The sequence below is a fragment of the Amblyomma maculatum genome, chromosome 10 (assembly GCF_055883805.1).
Source record: "Amblyomma maculatum isolate TAMU_Amacu chromosome 10, ASM5588380v1, whole genome shotgun sequence".
NCBI classification, from domain to species: Eukaryota; Metazoa; Arthropoda; class Arachnida; order Ixodida; family Ixodidae; genus Amblyomma; species Amblyomma maculatum.
Window position 1 is genome coordinate 6,895,054 of NC_139353.1, and position 18,853 is coordinate 6,913,906.

At 44.5% G+C, this 18,853-nt stretch overlaps 1 protein-coding gene across 1 annotated transcript in view; it reads right to left on the bottom strand.

Annotated features, from left to right (window-relative positions):
* The window catches only part of LOC146175481 (papilin-like), a 142,066-nt gene extending 124,535 nt beyond the window's left edge, over window positions 1-17,531 (bottom strand). Inside the window, 3 exon segments of the mRNA XM_084580814.1 lie at window positions 1,825-1,974; window positions 3,567-3,755; window positions 17,434-17,531. Of these exon segments, the coding sequence (XP_084436940.1) occupies window positions 1,825-1,974; window positions 3,567-3,755; window positions 17,434-17,476 (382 nt within the window). The 5' untranslated portion in view covers window positions 17,477-17,531.
* Between the last annotated feature and the right edge of the window lie 1,322 nt (window positions 17,532-18,853).

Genomic DNA, 18,853 nt, shown 5'->3' on the forward strand with positions numbered 1-18,853 from the left:
TTTTTGGAATTATGAACAACCCGCAGTCGGCCTGTACGACCATGCCAGCATCGTCTACACGCACTACGCGAACATGTAAACGAGGCTGTGTGGTAATGACCTGCTGCCTCATCTGCTGCCGACGACAATACCATGGCGGATTACCCAGCATACATCGCTTCATGCAAGCTCCTTATACAGCTCGTTCTGCTGAAAGAGCTCGCATCGCGCCAGCATTCGCCAAACGTGTCGGGAAATGACGCATGCCATCGCGTCAACTGTTTGACGGTGCCTAGCGTCTTCCAAAATTTTGTCTGCCTCCTTCTGTCTCATTTTCTAACGCATTCTAATATTTTACTTTGCAGGTTCTGCTCCTGGCGCCACAGCTACCATCATTGGGATTGTTTTGCCTGGCAGTCGCCGCGAATGAGGCGAATGTCCTAATTTATGCGATGCAGCATAGCATATGTGCCACAAGAAAGTTTGATACAGAAGATTAAAAGCATTCAACGGGAGGCGGATAACTGCGTAACACGTAGTATAGTGTTATGGACAGGGTTTTATTGCTACAATATTAAGGTTTCAAGCAGCGTTATGAGGACAGGTTTGCGCCTAATGCCAGGATTTTCACTAGAAAAAGCTCGAGCTGCTTTTGCTCTCATTGGAAAGAATTTTAAGCTACTAATAAAGTGCGTCGTATCGGATGAAATATTTATTCAACCAACGTTCGTTTTGTCCCAATCTCCCCACTTCAGTGTTTCCTTGCATTTAGTACGTTTAAAAATACCCTTCCCTCCTGAAAACAAAAGAAAAAATGTATGAAATATTTTAAAATTAAGTGCTAAATATGCAAGTAATTACCGCAGCTAAGCGTCAATGTTCTGTACTACACAGTGTTTACGGATATAGTTCAGGCGGGATATGTGAAAGTAATAAACGACCGAGTTACGCTGCTCTCCTTGCAATAGGCCCCGCCGAGTTGGCGCAGTGGTTACGACGCTCGACCACTGTTCTCAAGGACGCGGGATCGAATCCCGGCCTCGGCGGCAGCTTTTCGATGGAGGCGAAAAGCAAGGCGCCCGTGTGCTGTGCGATGTCAGTGTACGTTAAAGAACCCCAGGTGGTCGAAATCTCTGGAGTCCTCCACTACGGCGTCTCTCATGCTTTGGGACGTTAAACCGCACAAACCAAACCAAACCAAACCATCTCCTTGCAATAGCAAATTCATATTTCCTGCCCCTGTCCTTCTATTCCTTTTAAAGAGAGAAGGGGAGAAGGAGTACTTTGGAGAAGAAGAGTCTCCTTATTCATCTTCCAAAAAATTTCTATATTGGTCACAAGAGCATTGAACAAATAATCACTGTTTGTTATTTTTTTCCGGTGAAAAAATGAAGACTGTAATCTCAAATGTTCTTTTCTTGTCATGTGCAGCTAATCCACTGTGCATCACACAGATAACTTCGCTATCCTTGAAAAAGATGTGAAATCCTCCACAAGCAACGTAGCCTACTGTAATTACGTTAAAAGGCTACACAACGATACCTAATAAGTGTTAATCATACCTTCCTAGCTTCAAAAGCGTTCTTTGATTTAAAACGTCACCCCTCACACAGCGAAAAATTGATTTCTTAACTTAGTGGAAGCTATATGGTATACATGCAGCTAAGCCTTCCTCAACCTCCTTTAATTTTCCACGTGATAGTGGTCTTTACACGGCTAGCATCAACCATGAGTCCTACTGTAGGAAAAGAAAGGTTCGCCGTTCACAAAAAATGAAACTGCTGAGAAAGTGGGAACAGGACATGGTTTGCAACCTCTTTAAAGAAACGTGCGTTGGCTTCTTACCATCCGAGTATTCATCCTCAGACAAAACGTAGGCCGCTATTTCCGTTTCACCTGAAACAGATGGAAAGTTGAATAGGTTAAATGCCCGGAAGAGCTTCAACGCATCACTGGGTACGCTCTCGAGTAGCGACGCCCAGTTGTACTCCTTCTCTGAATATTATGAAATGCACATTGTCATCATGTTGTTGGAATCAAGTGTTTTTCCGCCAATAGCAAGAGCTGTTTGGATTGCGTTTTTTACACGTGGCTGTTTTAGCTGTGACATTAGTCTCGAAAGATTAAATATGAAAGGAAAATTTAAGTGAATTGATAGCTAGTGCTTTCTTTGCCCATCGAACGTTCGAATACTGCATCGCCAGAGAAAAAAACAAACAAACGAAGTACCATCGCTTCGACGACGAAGACGCTGGCACAGAAGAAACGACAGACTTGTCAGCGTTTCGAGTTCCTCACTGCTACACTGCTGCTCCCGTTTCCTATTTCCCCTGTTGCAGCCTCTTTCCTAGTTTAGTTTGTATCTGTGGTGAAGGAGCGAAGTTCGAAGCCCAAGAAGTGCACTTGCGCGTGTAATTCGAACAAAGTAATAAGTACTGGTTGCTGGAATTTTTTTTTTTCGCAACCTGCCACAACACCTGAGAGCCACGCATGTCGACATCAGCAAGGCTAAGTATCCCAATTCAGACTCCTGGCCGTGAGGAAGACATGCATGGATAATGCCAGCATAGCTACAAAGAAGCAACAATCCGTCAATGTGACTGCGCCGCGGATAATCTACATACCTGCCCCTCCAAGGACTGTCGCTCTATAATATTTAGTATAACTGCATGTTGGCTGTGATTCTTTTATTAGGGCTAGGAAAACAAGTTTATGTCACCGTAAAGAGGCATGTATTCACTTGTCTCCAGCATTCAATGTAAACACCCATTTCAATTGCTATATATAGAGTGACCGAAACAAGAAATCTTCACAAGGCACGTCTGCCGAGAGAATCGCCAGGTCAAGTTTTATTTCTTGAGGCTTAACTTTGAACTAAGAATAGAAAAGACCTGTAAGTCAACTAAAATTTGCTTACTCACTAACAAATGCTTAGAGTTTGGCATTAAAAACCGGCATCTTGAGCACCCTAGTATGCCTAATTTTTCTTGTTCCCAGCATTGGATGAATGATCAGTTTTACAGGACTTTCCTCTAATTACAAGAAATTAAGAGAAAAATTACGCGTTTGAAATTCTAGACATTGCATCGAAAATGTTTGGTTTAGAGGATTTAACGTCCCAAAGCTACTCACGCTATGAGGGACGCCGTCGTGGAGGGCTACGGTAATTTAAACTACCTGGGGTCTTTTAACGTGCACTAACATCGCACAGCACACGGTTGCCTTGTTTTTTGTCTTCGTCAAAAAGCGGCCACCGCGGCCGAGACTTGGCCCCGTGTCCTTGGGTTCACTAGTCGAACACTCAGCCTCCGCTGAGTGGTTCTTGAAGAAAGTGGTGATATTCATAACTGCTACTTTCAAATTTATTCTGAAAATTGCCTCCTTTTATGTAAAAACTAAGTTTAGTGGGCTTTTTGATGTATTTACTAAACAAAAATGGCCTCCGGTTTGTGGTGCAATTGTTAATGATCAGAAAGAATGCAGCAGTGTTTTCAGGTAAGGCCTCCATTGTTGCCTAAAATTGTTTTCTTGTTCCGAAGTTTGTCTTCGTTCAAGGTATTCAGAAAACACTAGAATAGTGAACATACCTCTACGTCTCAGACAGGCAACTTCGCACGCCTCCTTTGTCTGATAGTTGTTCTTGTTGCCCTGGCAACCGCCATAGATGAACCCCTCACATTGGCCCGTGGTCACGTTGAAGGCCCACCTGGGCATGTAGGCTTGGCAACGGCCGGGATCTGCCTTGGGCTTGCAGTACTCCTCGAAGTCCGCCACGGCTGTGTGAGATAAAAGAGGCCCAAATGCAGGAAATACTTCCGAATTTGTCCACACAAAAACACCATCAATATGTATGACTATAGTTGTAATTTTTGAAATTATTCAAATGTCTTAAAAATGTGAAGTTGAGACATACCAATTACCAATTGTGATACCAATCGGTAATGACGATAATGTGATACCAATTACCGACTGCGCCAATCACCGTTCAATAATCTTTGTTGTCGCCAGGCGTTGAACCTCTAAACTAAGCTGTTTAGTTCCTAGCTTTACTAAATAATCACCGGTAGTAATGGCGTTTGCACTTCGCGGACATATTTCTGAAGCATGCTGCATTGTACATGCCAAGGAAAACATTGTGCAAAAGTCATTTTATGTGCGGAAATTGTTATTACCCGGTTCGTCCCGCGTTTGCAGAAATAAGAAACTGCTGCAACATAGTGGAGGACCTAGCCGGAAAAAATAATTAACAATATGGAAAGAATAGTTATGAATTCATCTTTGGCAACCACAATATCATAAACCAAGATCCGCTGTACAAGGTGCCAATCATCTCATAGTAGAGAAAACCATCATGAGCTCTTGGAAAATGAAAGCCATGGGAAATCTTCATTCCTGTGGAATACTGCGCTACTTGATATACAGAGACAAATTGAAGACGACACACGAATGAAGCGCTTCATTCGTGTGTCGTCTTCCATTTGTCTCTGTGTATCAAGTAGCGCAGTATTCCACAGAATGATCAACCAACTGGCCCCCGTGTTTGCATTATTGGCTTCATTCCTGCATGCCTGCAAGCCTACGCACGGTATATTATGGGCACGAAGTCGAAGTAGTGGTGCCAATGACAGAGACCACGTTTATGTTAGGACACCATGGTTTAGACAGCCTAAAACTGAGAAATTTTTTCGTTGTGTTTTCTGAAAACAGTTCCGCCTGTACTTGTAAATTTCATGCTTATTTCTGCTCACGCACGCCGCCAAATGTAAGCAAAGTTGTATATGTATATATATATGTATACATTATCTCCGAGTGTCTGTCATGCTCCTTGATGTAACGTTTTTTCGCTACACTTTGATTCACTGTTAAAGAGGGCACATAATGGCACTATCATTTTATGTGGTATACAGGCGTAGTCCGACAACAGATAAAAGTACCCGCGGTCTACATCAATCAGAACAATGGAAGAAGGTGCTTGCTGGCCTTTGCAATCGACAAAAGCAGACGTTTGAAAGGCGAACGCACTTTGTTTTTCATATATCAGTACATTTATGGCTTAAAAGGTAGTAATCAAGTAACCCGCTTACAGGGAAACAACAACGTCCGTGGAACGCTGCCAGCCAATGGTAAGTGCTCTCACGTTGCCGAGAAGGCATGACTGTGCATGTCTGCCGCCTGTATCGTGCCCGAGTTTGGTTGTATTGGCACCAGAGACGTGCCATTAGCATATTTTCCAGGCAGAAACCTAAGCGCATACGTTTTACTTTGAAACTGAACGAAACGGGAATATATTGCTAAAACAATGCCGAACAATGAAAGTTAAATATTTGCATGAATATTTGTTTCCTGAATATTAAGGCAAAAGCAGTGCTTGTGCCTTAGATCAAAGCACTGGTGGTGACGTCATAACTTAAGGATTCGTGGATATCGAGAATCCTCAAGCCATGCTATCGCTGAGGTGCAATGGCGCTTGCGTCGGCGCCGAAGTTCAGCTTTGGAGCCAATTGCGCCAGTTGGTGAACAGACATTTAAAGGAAAGCATTGGCCAAGTCGGTCAGGAAAAAAGCAGGGAAAAACACAGACGCCTATCAGGGCTTTTTTTTTCCCCATTTATCATGCGTAGTCTACGGAATTTCTTTATTTGCGCAGGCAAAAGCTAAAGGTGGAACCGTCTACCTTCCGTGTTCGGCACTCGTATTGTTTGGAGGACGATTTATGATATGCATTCCCAAATTTGTTTCAGAGTTAGTAGTGCTGAAAACAAATTTCATAATGTCTGACAGTATTTTTCACCAGATTTGGCTTGTCTCTGACGGAGGGGGGATGCGTAGGGGGTGCGCAATAAACAAGGAAAGCGATGGGCAGCAGTGAAGGTGGGACAACGGGCCCTTCGATGTCTTTTACGTCGACTTCGAGGTACGGATATAATTTCTTAAAGCCTGCCCGGTGTTCAAATAGCGCTGCCACTCTTAGAGAGCAGAAATAAACACTATTTTGTGTTCACAGTCAACAAGACAGATATTTGCTAACACAATCGGCACAACCAAATGCCCTTTGCTTTTTAAAGATTCTGAGAAGGCGACCTTTGCGTATGGTAAATAGAACAACACATTAAAAGAAGAAGCATGCTAAAATTGTTTTATGCCAGCAGACGTCATTCAACGGCGAAAATTTTATGCGACCCAGTCGGGCGAATGAGAAAGCTTTCGGAACGAATCTCTCACAATTCGTGTTCTTTCAGGCTTCCCTGCTTATTAGATTACCCTGCCGCCTACGAACACAACGCAACTTTGGAAGCTACCAGATGCAATCCGACTCATGAATTGGACGGAAACGCCGTTTTCCGACGACCGCCCACACACCTGTTGGCAACTGGGTCCCCGTACAGCCCTCACCCTGCTATCAGCGTTGGACGCACGGCATCTAACTTACAGTCGGATAATACCTTGTTGGGGCACGGCACCGCTTTCGGAATGAAGCACTGATAATTCGTGTTCTTCCATGTAAGCTACTCAGTGACTCATTATGCGCACAAAGCTCAAATCGTTCTCGATTTGTCGCCCCAGACACTGGTTGCTTGCTCTTGACTGTTGCGTGAAACCAGTCGCACTCTATATTAACAGCATACTTTAAGCCCTTTCTGGAGATGTGGAATAAATCGAGATCCTCCTGGTACCGGTGAAGGTAATGTCCTTAAAACTGTACTTGAGAGAATCCAGATGATTATATCTGGCCAAGATGGTATAAGGAATGCCCTACGTGCCCTAACGCACAGTCCTCGGTGGACATTGAGCTGGAACAGCTATCTTCCAGGATCCGCAAACTCGAGGTTGATATGGAACAAATGAAATCAGCCCCTGCTATGCTGCCTACTAAAGTGGCTGCTATAGGTCCTTCAAATATATTTGATCATGTAAAGATGATTACTTTCCGCTGTGAGGATACAGAAAACAAACTTCGCCGCTTCAATATACGTTTCTTTGTCATTGATGATGACCAATCGGAAACATAGCGCAGTTCAGAAAAGATCTTTACTCGGACCATCTTTCTTCAAGAAACACCAATTGAAAGAGCCCGTCTGCTTTGTCAATATCAGGCAGATAAATGTAGACCAAGTATTGTTAAATTCATGTACTTTAAGGAGAAACCGCAAAATATAGAACGGCTTTAAAGTTAGACACGCTGTTTGTCGTACGCGAATATGCTTCTTTCGAAACACGTCTGGCCAGGAAAGCTACTTGACCTTGCAATGTCTGAGCGCGGTTCTTGTAAGCTTCGTGCTGATAGACTGGGCATGAGTGACACTGTATATACATATTGTTAGGGTGAAATAGAAAAGGGGTGTTTATTTACAGTGATATGGCAGTGGGATAAGGTGAAGCCTACTAGCCCCCAGGCACCAACGCTTTCTCCTCTTCTTCTCTCAGACCAGCACAATTCTTCCTCGTCGTCAGTGGCGTGACATTTCCCCCCTACTCAGCCTAAGCCCTCTGGGCGTGTTCGTGAGTCGTGCGTGGCTGACACGGCTTCAAGCGGGCAACATGACATAATTCGGTTTTGGCAGACCGACGACCCGATGCTGTCAGGCGGGCTATTGCATACGTTAAATCGCTGATGCGTTTGATAACCACATATGGGCTGTCATAGTGGGCCAAGAGTTTTTGATGCAGGCCACGGCGCCGAATTGGACGCCACAGCCAGACTAAATCACCTACAGAGTACGTGACCCGCCGGTGACAGGCATCGTATCGCACTTTAGAATGTTCTTGTGAAGCACCAGACCGTAATCGGGCGATTCTCCGAGCTTCTTCGGCGAGACAGAGGGTCTTAGCCAGACAGGGGTCTTCACGGCTTGTGAAGGGCAGGATAGTATCCAGGGAGTAGCGTGGCGGTCTGGCATAGAGCAGGAAAAATGGACTGTACCCAGTCGTCTCATGCGTGGCGGTATTAAACGCATACGTTATGAAGGGTAGTATGGTGTCCCAGTTCTTATGCCCTGCGTCCACGTACATGGCTAGCATGTTGATAAGCGTTCTGTTGACGCTCTCAGTCAAGCCATTTGTCTGGGGATGGCATGGCGTCGAATGTCGGAAAGTTATGGCGCATAAACGCATGAGCTCTTCAACAACATCAGCAGTGAATTGTCGGCCCCGATCAGTGATGACAATTCGTGGCGGCCCGTGTCGTAAGATGACTAAATGCAGCAAGAAAAGCGACACCTGATGCGCCATAGCAGATTTAAGAGCGGCGGTTTCACAGTAACGTGTGAGATAGTTCACGCAGATTACAACCCAGCGATTTCCATCCACGGACGTCGGAAATGGACCTACGAAGTCAATGCCTACTTGATCAAACGGAGCTGTCGGGGTCTTCACAGGGTGCAGCAAGCCAGATGGAGTTGCAGTTGGACGTTTGTGGCGCTGACATTGCTTGCAACTGGCAACGTATTGTTCAATCGTCGAACGCATTCTGGGCCAGTAAAATCTTTCTTGAGCACGGTGGAGTGTTCGAACCGATACTGAATGCCCAGAAGTTAGATCATCATGCATAACACGCAATACGTCCGTGTACAGCGTCTTGAGAACTACGAGTAGGTATCGCTGGCCGACAGGCGAATAACTTTTTCCGTAGGAGGCCATCACGCACTCAAAAACGGCTTGTAGGTACGCTGGCTTGGGCGGCGGCAAAGAGAGGCTGCAGACTGGTATCATTTTGCTGTTCCGTTTTGAAAACATTCGTGTCGGGGAACGCTGGCTCGAGGGTCGACATATAATTGTCGAAATCGCGCTGTCAGGTCCAGTCGTGGCCATTGGCATCCTAGAAAGACAATGTGCGTCTGCATGACGCCTCCCGCTTTTGTACACCACGGCAATGTCATATTCCTGTAACCGGAGGGCCCAACGTGCGAGGAGACCACATGGGTCTCGAAGGTTCCGCAGCCAACAGAGTGAATGATGGTCAGTTACGATAGTAAACGACCGTCCCTACAAATATGAACGGAAACGCTACACAGCGAAAACTACAGCCAGGCATTCCTGTTCGGTGACTGTGTAGTTTCGCTCCGGTTTGTTCAGGGTATGACTTGCGTACGCGATAACATGCTCTCGTTCATCGTGCCGTTGGACAAGGACTGCCCCGAGACCGATTCCACTGTTTCCGTGTGAACTTCTGTCACTGCAGCAGGATTGAAGTGACGTAGGATGGGCTTCGATATTAAAAGAAACTTCAGTTGACGAAATGACGCGTCGCAGTCTGGTGTCCAGTCAAAAGTGGAGTTTTTGTTGAGAAGGCACGTCAATGGGTAAGCGACGTATAAAGCTCCTAAAATAAGAACACAACCCCAGAAAAACTGTGCAACTCCTTCACTGTCTGCGGGGGTTTAAAAGACTCAACAGCGGCAGTTTTCTGGGGATCCGGCGTTACACCATCACCATTGACAAGGTGTCCTAGCACCCGCGCTTGGCGCTCTCCAAAGCGGAACTTTTTCGATCTTAGGATTAGGGCGGCGTTGTGCAGACAATTCAAGACCCGTAATAGACGGTCATTGTGTTCTTGGAAGAATTTCTCAAATATGACGACATCGTCGAGATAGCAAAGACAAATGTCCCATTTTCAGCCGCGCAAAACTGCGTCCATAAAGCGTTCAAATGTGGCTGGCGCATTACACAGCCCGAATGGCATAACATTAAACTCATAAAGGCCATCTGGCGTTACGAAGGCTGTTTTTTTCTTATCCGCAGGGTCCATTGGAATTTGCCACTAGCCAGATATGAGATCCAAACAAGAAAAATAGGACGCACCAGAGAGGCAGTCGAGGGCATCGTCTATGCGAGGAAGAGGAAAGACGTCCTTTTTCGTAACAAAATTTAGACGCCGATAATCGACACAGAATCGCCACGAACCGTCTTTCTTGCGTACAAGAATAACAGGGGCAGCCCAGGGGCTAGATGACTCCTGTATCACCTTCTTCCGTAGCATGTCCTCCACTTGCTCATGAATGACTTTGCGCTCAGATGGGGACACGCGATATGGCTTTTGACGAATCGGACGAGCCGAACCAGTGTCGATGGTATGATGGGTCCGATGTGCAGGGCGAGAGGTCGGTCCATCTGTTTGAGAAAAGTCAAACATAGGCGAAAAGGGTAGAAGAATATCCACAAGAGTACGGCGTTGAGGTGAGCTGAGATCGGCGCTGATCATACGGAAGATCGAAGTTTCATCAGCAGGCAGAGGTACGGTGGCACTCGTAGCATCTGTGACCAAAGCAACGACGTTGAGCGCATCCCGTTGGTAAAACTACTGGCTCGGACGATGGATTGATTGTCCATAACGAGGCACTACCCTGATGCATGGAGATCATACAGTGAGGGATAATAACATTTTTCTTCAGGCATGCTGAGTGAACTGGGTGCACCACGGCCTGAAATGAAACCTGGTCAAGAAGTGGAGCGGACACGGTGACGAACATGGAAGACAAAGGTGGAACTACTGTGTCTTCGGTAATACTAAAAACTGTGTCTTCATTACGGCCACTTTTAAAAAGAGTCGGCAGATGCGAGCCCTCAAAATGAACCTCTTGACTCCGGCAGTCCGCGGTAGCACCACAAAACTTCAAGAGTCCATTCCTAAAATGATGTCATGCGTAGAGTGGGGTAAGACTACGAATTCGGCTTGAAAAAGTGCACCACCCACAGTCACTTGCGCACTACACACACCCAGTGGCCGCAACGCCTCTCCACTCACAACACAAAACGTTGAAGCACGGTCATATTCAAACATCACTTTGCGTCTTAACAAGCGCCTAAACTTATTACTCATCACAGACACAGTCGCACCCGTATCCCCCAAAGCTAATGTATACACATCATCAATAAACACACGAATTTTGTATTTGAGCATTATAGTTGGAGGGATGTTGGCACACAGCACATTTCCAGCGGCCTCACCCCCATTGGGCGCGCTGGTTAGTTTTACTGCTGAGGCGACATGGTGCGCCGCCGCGGTGATGGAGAACGACGCGCACGGAAGGCGGGTGGAGGAGTAACACTTCTATCAGATGCAGGGGAGTAGGCGCAGAGATTCTGGTTATGGATGCTGCGGTAATACCCACGCTGAGTATTGGATTGCTGAAAAACGGGATTGTATTGCCGATTGTTAGGTACTGTTGGAGGCGTCGGACGGTTATAGCGAGGTGGGAACCTACTGCGGCAGTACCTGGCAATGTGACCTTCGACGCCGCAGCGGTGGCATGTCGGCGGGGAAGGTAGAAAATGCTGTTGGGAATAAGAGCAAGGAACAGCTGGGTGCGTCGTAGGTCTGGCTGAATGCTCATACTGCTCAGGAATCCTGGTAGATCGAATGGAAGATCTATGTGCACTTGAGGCGACGTCATACCTTGGGCGTCAGGCATCGGCGCATTCCGGTTGGCTAAATGTATAGGAGGATAGTCAATAGAAGCTGCAACTTCAGGAGCTTGTGCGAAAGGCTGCACTGTAATTGCTTGTGGTGGTGAAGCCGGCCGTCTAGATACCCTCTGGACAGAGACCTCAGCAGATTCGTGCAGGGGAAGCGGGTTGAGCCGCAGCAGTTCTTCCCGCACGATTTGCCGGATCGTCGACGGAAGATCTAGTTGGGCATGGCCATCAAGGCTGGCCACGGTAGGCACGTTGGCCAGCCGCCCAAATTTTGGCGCAATACGACGGGTTTTGAGAGCTTGAAAAGCGCGAATGTGTTTAATAACATCGGAGACGATTTCAAGGGTGTCTTTGGCAATTAAAACGTTGTACACGTCAGCCGCGATGCCCTTCAAAATGTGGCCGACTCTGTCTTCTTCGGGCATGTTGGAATTCACACATTTGCACAATCTGAGGATCTCTTTTGTATAAGTGGTACAAGTTTCATCCGGCAATTGGGCTCTTTGAGGAAGGGTCTGCTCAGCCCGCTTTTTGCTCGGTACAGAGTCACCAAAACGCCGTTTTATCTCGGTGGCAAACCGTTCCCAAGTTGCAAATTGTCCTCGTTATTCTCGAACCAGGTCATAGCCGTGTGAGTTACAAAGAAAACTACATTTGTGAGCATGGTGATAGGGTCCCATCGGTTGTACCGACTAACTCGTTCATAATGAAGTAGCCACTTCTCAACGTCCTCACCTTCCTCTCCTGCAAACGGTCGTGGTTCCCGGTCGCTGGCAGGGAACAGAGCTGGAGGGGGCAGGCCTTTAACCAGCCTGACTTGCAGCGTCGCGGCTGGCACGGTTAGAATCGGTGTGGTCCACGATGTTTGGAAGCGGTGGCAGTCCAGCAAGGCGGCGACTACGTCGAAACTCAAGTTCGTCTTGCTGCGCCGTACTTAGGGATCGAACAGAGCACCTTCCACAAAAGTTGTTACGGTGAAGTAGAAAAGGAGTGTTTATTTACAGTGATATGGCAGTGGGATAGGGTGAAGCCTACTAGCCCCCAGGCACCAACGCTCTCTCCTATTCTTCTCCCAGACCAGCACAATTCTTCCTCGTCGTCAGTGGCGTGATAAGATTGTGACATATATGCCCTGCATCGCTGGACGTAAAAGAAGACAACGATCGGAAGCAGTGACACAGAAGACGACAAAGTGGCAGCAACGTTTAGTGCTAGAAGAAGATTAACGCTGCTGTGATTCTGTGCTTTGTGTGCTGCGTCATCCTTGACTAACCTTCGTGCACTAACCTTGCCACGTATCAATATAACGCTGCTTCTGACACAGTTACAGATTGTACATGATGCCGAAAACAGAGAGCGGTTTCACACAGGGCGGAGAATCGTCCCCAGTCCATTTTCTATGGCACTGCGTATTCTTAGCTTCCCGTATCGTTCACTAACATACGCAGAATTTTGCCACCGCACTGAACTCCGCTCATACCTACAAGACAGTAAATCAGACATCCTAACCTTGACAGAAACTTGGTTGCACATAGATTTAACAGATGATGAAGACATACCAGAGTCCCATGATTATATCCTTTACCGGAATGACAGACCTAATAAAAGGGTGGTGCAGTATTGATCAATAAAAAGTTCTTCCTCTCGCGTTAATATTTCATCCCCTCTTAAAAACTTTACGGGTTTGAATCACGTCCTCGTCATTTAAATTCCTTTTTCTAATGTGCTGCTGACCACCGGGTTGTTTTGAAACCTTCGTAACCGAACTGCATTGTCAATCTCACAGACATCGTTATTAGCTTTCCAAAAGCCCAAAAGGCGACATATATTTATTTGGGGATTTTAATTACCTAATTATCAACCGAAGTACCTTGACAGCACCGGCTCATGACTTGATAAATTTGGTTGAACTTTTCTTTAACTCAACTGGTTCATCAACCTACCAGCGGCATTCACATATTATAATTTGTTCTCACATCGGTCTTCGACATTATGTAAGCCCGATAACCATGACGGGCGGTTCAAGCGATCACGAACCACTTAATTTCACAAAATAAAATGCTTTCACGCCAACGTAACCTAACGTCCAAACAGATCTAATATAGCAGAGCAAATTACGATATTATTAACCTTGGTTTGTAAACGTTTTGCGGTTCTTTTCTGCCATCATTTTCCCAGCGACACGTCAACGAAAACTGGCATCAGTTTAGAGAAACAATAACTGAGTTATTATATACCTGTATACCACGTATATCTTTCAGCTTTAACTCGTCTAAGGTCTGGCTCCACAAGAACGCGCGTACCGGGGTGAACTCAAAAGCGACTTTTCGGAACAGCTAAACGGCTGGGAACACCACCATCATGACAGAAGCCTGAAGATGCTGATAAACAAGATTGTGCAGCGCTCCGAAAAGCAACATGTAATTTCATGCTCCATGACTTTCAATCTATTCCTAAACACAATTCAAAAGGTTCTGGAAAACAATTTCACTTTCTGAAGCTTCTCTATATGTTCGTGATCCTATCGCTCACGACGAGCCCCCCTCATCCTTTCAATAACTTTTTCACACAATTTCGCAAAACGTTTTCACGAAGGAACTACTCCAATATTCTATCGGCACCTCATTATGATTTCGCCTACATGAGTCTTATAAAATTACCGTTGATGACATTACATTATCATATTCTAAAAATTACAACTTTATGTGGTATCGATAGAATTAACGAAAGAAATTCGAAACATACTGTGGCTTATTCCAGTATCATTGTTCCAGTTTCATTATAAATCCCTCGCAGAGTACTCCAATTGGAGTCTGTGAGGTGCCTATATAAATAAATAAACGAATGAATGAGTAATTAAATAAATAAATAAATAAAAAATAATAAATAAATAAATAAATAAATAAATAAATAAATAAATAAATAAATAAATAAATAAATAAATAAATAAATAAATAAATAAATAAATAAATAAATAAATAAATAAATAAATAAATAAATAAATAAATAAATTATTAAATGGTTCCCTTGAGGTTCGAGTAGAGCGACCCGACTTGCTAATCATAAGCTGCGTTTTTCGAAATTGCAGCCTTTCGGCCCGGTAGACTTGATGCATGTAATTGAGCGTTCAGCAATACCGAGGGAGGGTTCCAAACGCACCAGGACGCCATCATTGCACCTCAAAGCCTGGAATACTAACTGCTGCATCTGGCGTTTTAAGGTTACCAAATATAGAAGACATTAAAAGTTCATTTCACATCTTAGTAACTATTAGATCTTGGCATGTGTTTAGGGGAAATCAGCTTCCGCTGCCGACCACAGCTATACTGCAGCTCTAGAGATGAAAATCTATCCCAGAGCTTGGACAGTACGTTGTGACCCAACAAGGGAGCGCGCTAGAGGACATGGCACCCCTTTTTTATTCTTATTATCTTATCGAGTGATTCGTGTTTAGAGTACATGAATATTTTTATTCTAAACTATTAGATAGCTGCACTTCTACGTGGCTCTATTTGCAGAAGCCTCGTAGCGAGTGAGTGTTCCGTTGTATTGGCTTCACGCTTTGAATTGAATCTCCGCAGTTGCACGTCGAAGCCACTGGACGAACCGCCCCAAACAACTAAAGTATCTAGCCAAAGGGTGTGCTGTTTCATATTTAACGTTTCAGATAAATGGCATAACTATGCTCTTTTTTTTTGCCTTCTTTTCGAAGGGCAAGAAATGTGCGAATCTAATTTCTTGCATGTCATAAATGGCCGCCAAACAATTTTCAGCTCCATCACTAATTTTCCTATGTTCTGCCGTCCCTATGCTGTGAAGAACCTTTTTAGAACACATATTTTTAAAGGATTGCACTCTAATCGAAATATCCCTAATTTAATAAGAGGAATGGGGTTTTGCCAGGTGTTATGTTTTCTCCAGGAGTAAGGAAGCTCACAGCATTGAAGAATTGCAATCGCATCAGTTTCAAACGAATAATATATTAGAAGGAAGAGGAGGAGGAGGAAAGGCAACGAGGTAAATTGGAAGAAGAAAGCGAATTTGAGCAATAACACTCTGCGGTCAGTGTGTAAGAGCGTATTAATCTTTTATCCATGTGAAATATAAAGTTGTCATCGGAAACCAAGTGGTCCTGGAACTGCTATGACTATCCTTATTTGCGTGATATATAAGAGCTGTTAAAAAAACTACATGGGTTCGATGCTGGTGAACTGAATGTGGAGAGAAAAGTTTGGCTGCGGGTGACCGAGCGTTGCATCGAACACAACCAGTGTTCCGTTGAACGCATCAAATTTCACCGGTGTTTTAGGTGGTGGTGGTAAAGACGTTTATTGCATCTAAATATGGGGGACACTTAAGCTCCGCCTTTAAGGGTATGACGCGATAGCGGAGACTACCAACCCACATATAAAGCCCCACTTGAACCAAGCCGTATGACCGTGCTTTAGTGGCATATAGGGGTAACGTGAATACCAGGGTCCTGCATTAAAACTTCCTGCTGGGCGAGTTGGTAGTTCATCTTAATGTAGGGTTTTTTAGCGCAAACAAAGACAAAGACAAGAAAATCGAGACATACACGTCTCGCCTTTCTTGTCTTTGTCTTTGTTAGCGCTAAAAAAAACCCTACACCAGGGTCCTGGCAGGCTGATTCTGACATAACCGTCTCATGTGAAACGACAGACCCAAGTCCGGAGCTCCTGCCACGGTGCCACTGTGCTGCGCCTACGGCTTGAAAACTTACAGTAGTGCAGTTTTCGCTACAAAACTATTACATAGGAGATTTTGGGTACCGCCAACTACTAAGGGCGTTTATAAAGCGCTTCTAATGTCTGATCTAATAGGAAGTGGAGGAAACGAAAGCTGTTACTGCTAGATTAAATACCAAGTTACAACAAGGAGAAACCTATTAAATACTTCCAGTGTTTAAAAGATGGCCAAATATATGAAGGATTTTATTCAGGCAATCACTTATAACTATTTGAACGTCATACATGTTCGCGCGCCCTAGCATACATATGCAGTACCAAGAAGCATGAATTTATAACAGCAAGATGCGACAATCAAAATCAAATCATTTTTGAATAATTATATGGTATAGTACCTTGGAACATAAATCTTCTGCTATATTGGGTCTATGCTGTTTTCGAAGACGCTAGGCAATAATCTGGTATTGCACGTTTTGGTTTTTGTTCTTTGAAAATGCCATCTGAGCAAAACGCCCTTTTGTAGAGTACCCCTCAAAATAGAAGAAATATTGATCTACCTGCTGACAGAAGACTGTACAAGCAAGATGCGACACTTATGGCACAAGCACTTTTGAAGGTGTGCCAAAGCATGCAAGAAGTATTTGTAAAGCAGTATTTCAGAGCTAGGCGTTTGTTCAAATAGGCGCTGTTATACAACACTGACAATAATGTAGACGTTTACCGCCCCACAAAGTATCAGTGTGGAATATCACCCCTGTAACTGTAGTACTTGGATTAGCCGGCAGCCTGCAGTACCGAACCATTTATGTGTTAAGAGAAGAAGCTGTTGCCCTCTTTTAGGATTACAATGTGCTGCTTCATAACTGCAGGCCTAGTAGAATTCATCCATTATTTCATATTCGCGCAGTCACGTAGCAGGTTTCATCGCCTGCCATTTTCGAAAATGTTTTTACTAATGGAGAAGAATTTGCAACGAAGTACACGTGATACCTCACATTGTGTTTCAGGGTGCGATGAAAAATTGTTACATCTTAGGGAAAAGTTTGTGCAAACGTTTTTCTATGAAGCGGAGGGTGCTGTTTTCACGTACGGCTTTCTATACTTTCGTACTTCTCGCATATCTTGACCAGATGTAATAGCCGACATGAAGGCTAAGAACATCTGAGGCATTGTCGAGAGTGTTACCAATAATAAAGGCACACTGTGGCTTCCTTGACAAGTCGGGTGACACACAGCCACCAAAGAATCCTGTTTCATGCTAAGCGAAATTGGACATAACGTTACAACGCCTTGAAGTACCGCGCCCTTGTAAATACGCCAACGCCATTTTGACTCACCACAAGCTGCGCCAACGAGCGCCAGCAGCACGAACGACTTCATGCTGTCTGTATAGATGCCCGAAGAGACACAGCCCGCTTAACCAGAGTGTTTGTCCTTTTATCACCTGCGAGCGACTGCGTAGTGCTGCCTTGCACGAAAGATAAAGCCCTTTTCTTGAAGCGTTAGCGAGAAGAAAGTGGTATGCTTGAAGCAAGAGGCAGCCATCAGGTGACACGAGTTCAGAGAAGTGTTTTTTAAGCCTTCACCTGGTTACGCGCAGATGTTAGTCCTTTTTATGGATGAGTGTTGCGCTTGAAAACTTAGGTGACCAGGAATGCCTAAATGCAGAGAATAGTTTGCTGACAATAGTTTTAAGAGGGGATGTATAGCGCCAAATACACATACCGCTCCTTGAGTGGTTGCATCCTCCATAGAGTCGAATTTAGTTTCCTCGTCAATTACGTGACGGGAGAAAGTTTGTTATTAGTATTTTTTCATCGTTTGGCATAACATTGTTCGAGCATACTATCCCCAAGTCGCAAAAAGGGGGAGATACAATTCCTTTCTCATCTAGCGCGTTGTTTTTCCCATTTCTTCCTGTGCGTTCGCTTTTCTTGTCATTTTAGGGTTGAATATCCTGTAAGACATTCTCAACAAATTTAAGACTAGCGTTAAGCCATTCATAAGTTCTTTTCTCAAACTGCTTGATATGTACATCTTATTTTGTGCCCTCATTTTTCTTTGGATCCACAGACAATTAATTACCTGTAACCGGTGTGCGTTAAATATACATGATGCACTTCACACTTCATTGTAATAAAATTAAGCGCAAATGAAGGTTACGCTAATCGTGCGAATTCATTACAGGGGTAAATCAACTTTACGGGCACCTAAATAAAATTTATGTTACCTAATGTACTGTCTATCCTGCGTAAGAAACTTATTTTATTGGAAAAATCTCAGAGAAAATTGTAAGAAGTGTAATAACTTGTAAGAATTGTAAAAAGACACCTCCGTCAAGCCCCGTCTTCAACAAAACAACTTGCATAAAACGCTTTTGTTCGGTTGGTTCTAGAATATGCGACTGTCGCTTGGTTTCCTCACACGAAATGTCTCATAAGTAAATTAGAATCCATCCAAAGAAAGGCAGTTAGGTTTGTTTTAACAGGTACAGGTATACTGACTCACCGACTCAACTACTAACTGACGCCGGCATTCTCACTCTGGAAAATAGAGCCAAACGTGCACGTCTTAAGCTGCTTTATCAATTGCTGCATAACCAACTTAATCTTGATAAAACTAAGTACATCACGACCTCAGAGGCGAGACCAACTAGGCATAAACATAGCCAAACACTAAAAGAACATTCTTTCTGCACTGACTGTCTGAAATATTCCTTTTTCCCCCTTGCAGTAAGAGAGTGGAATAACCTTCATC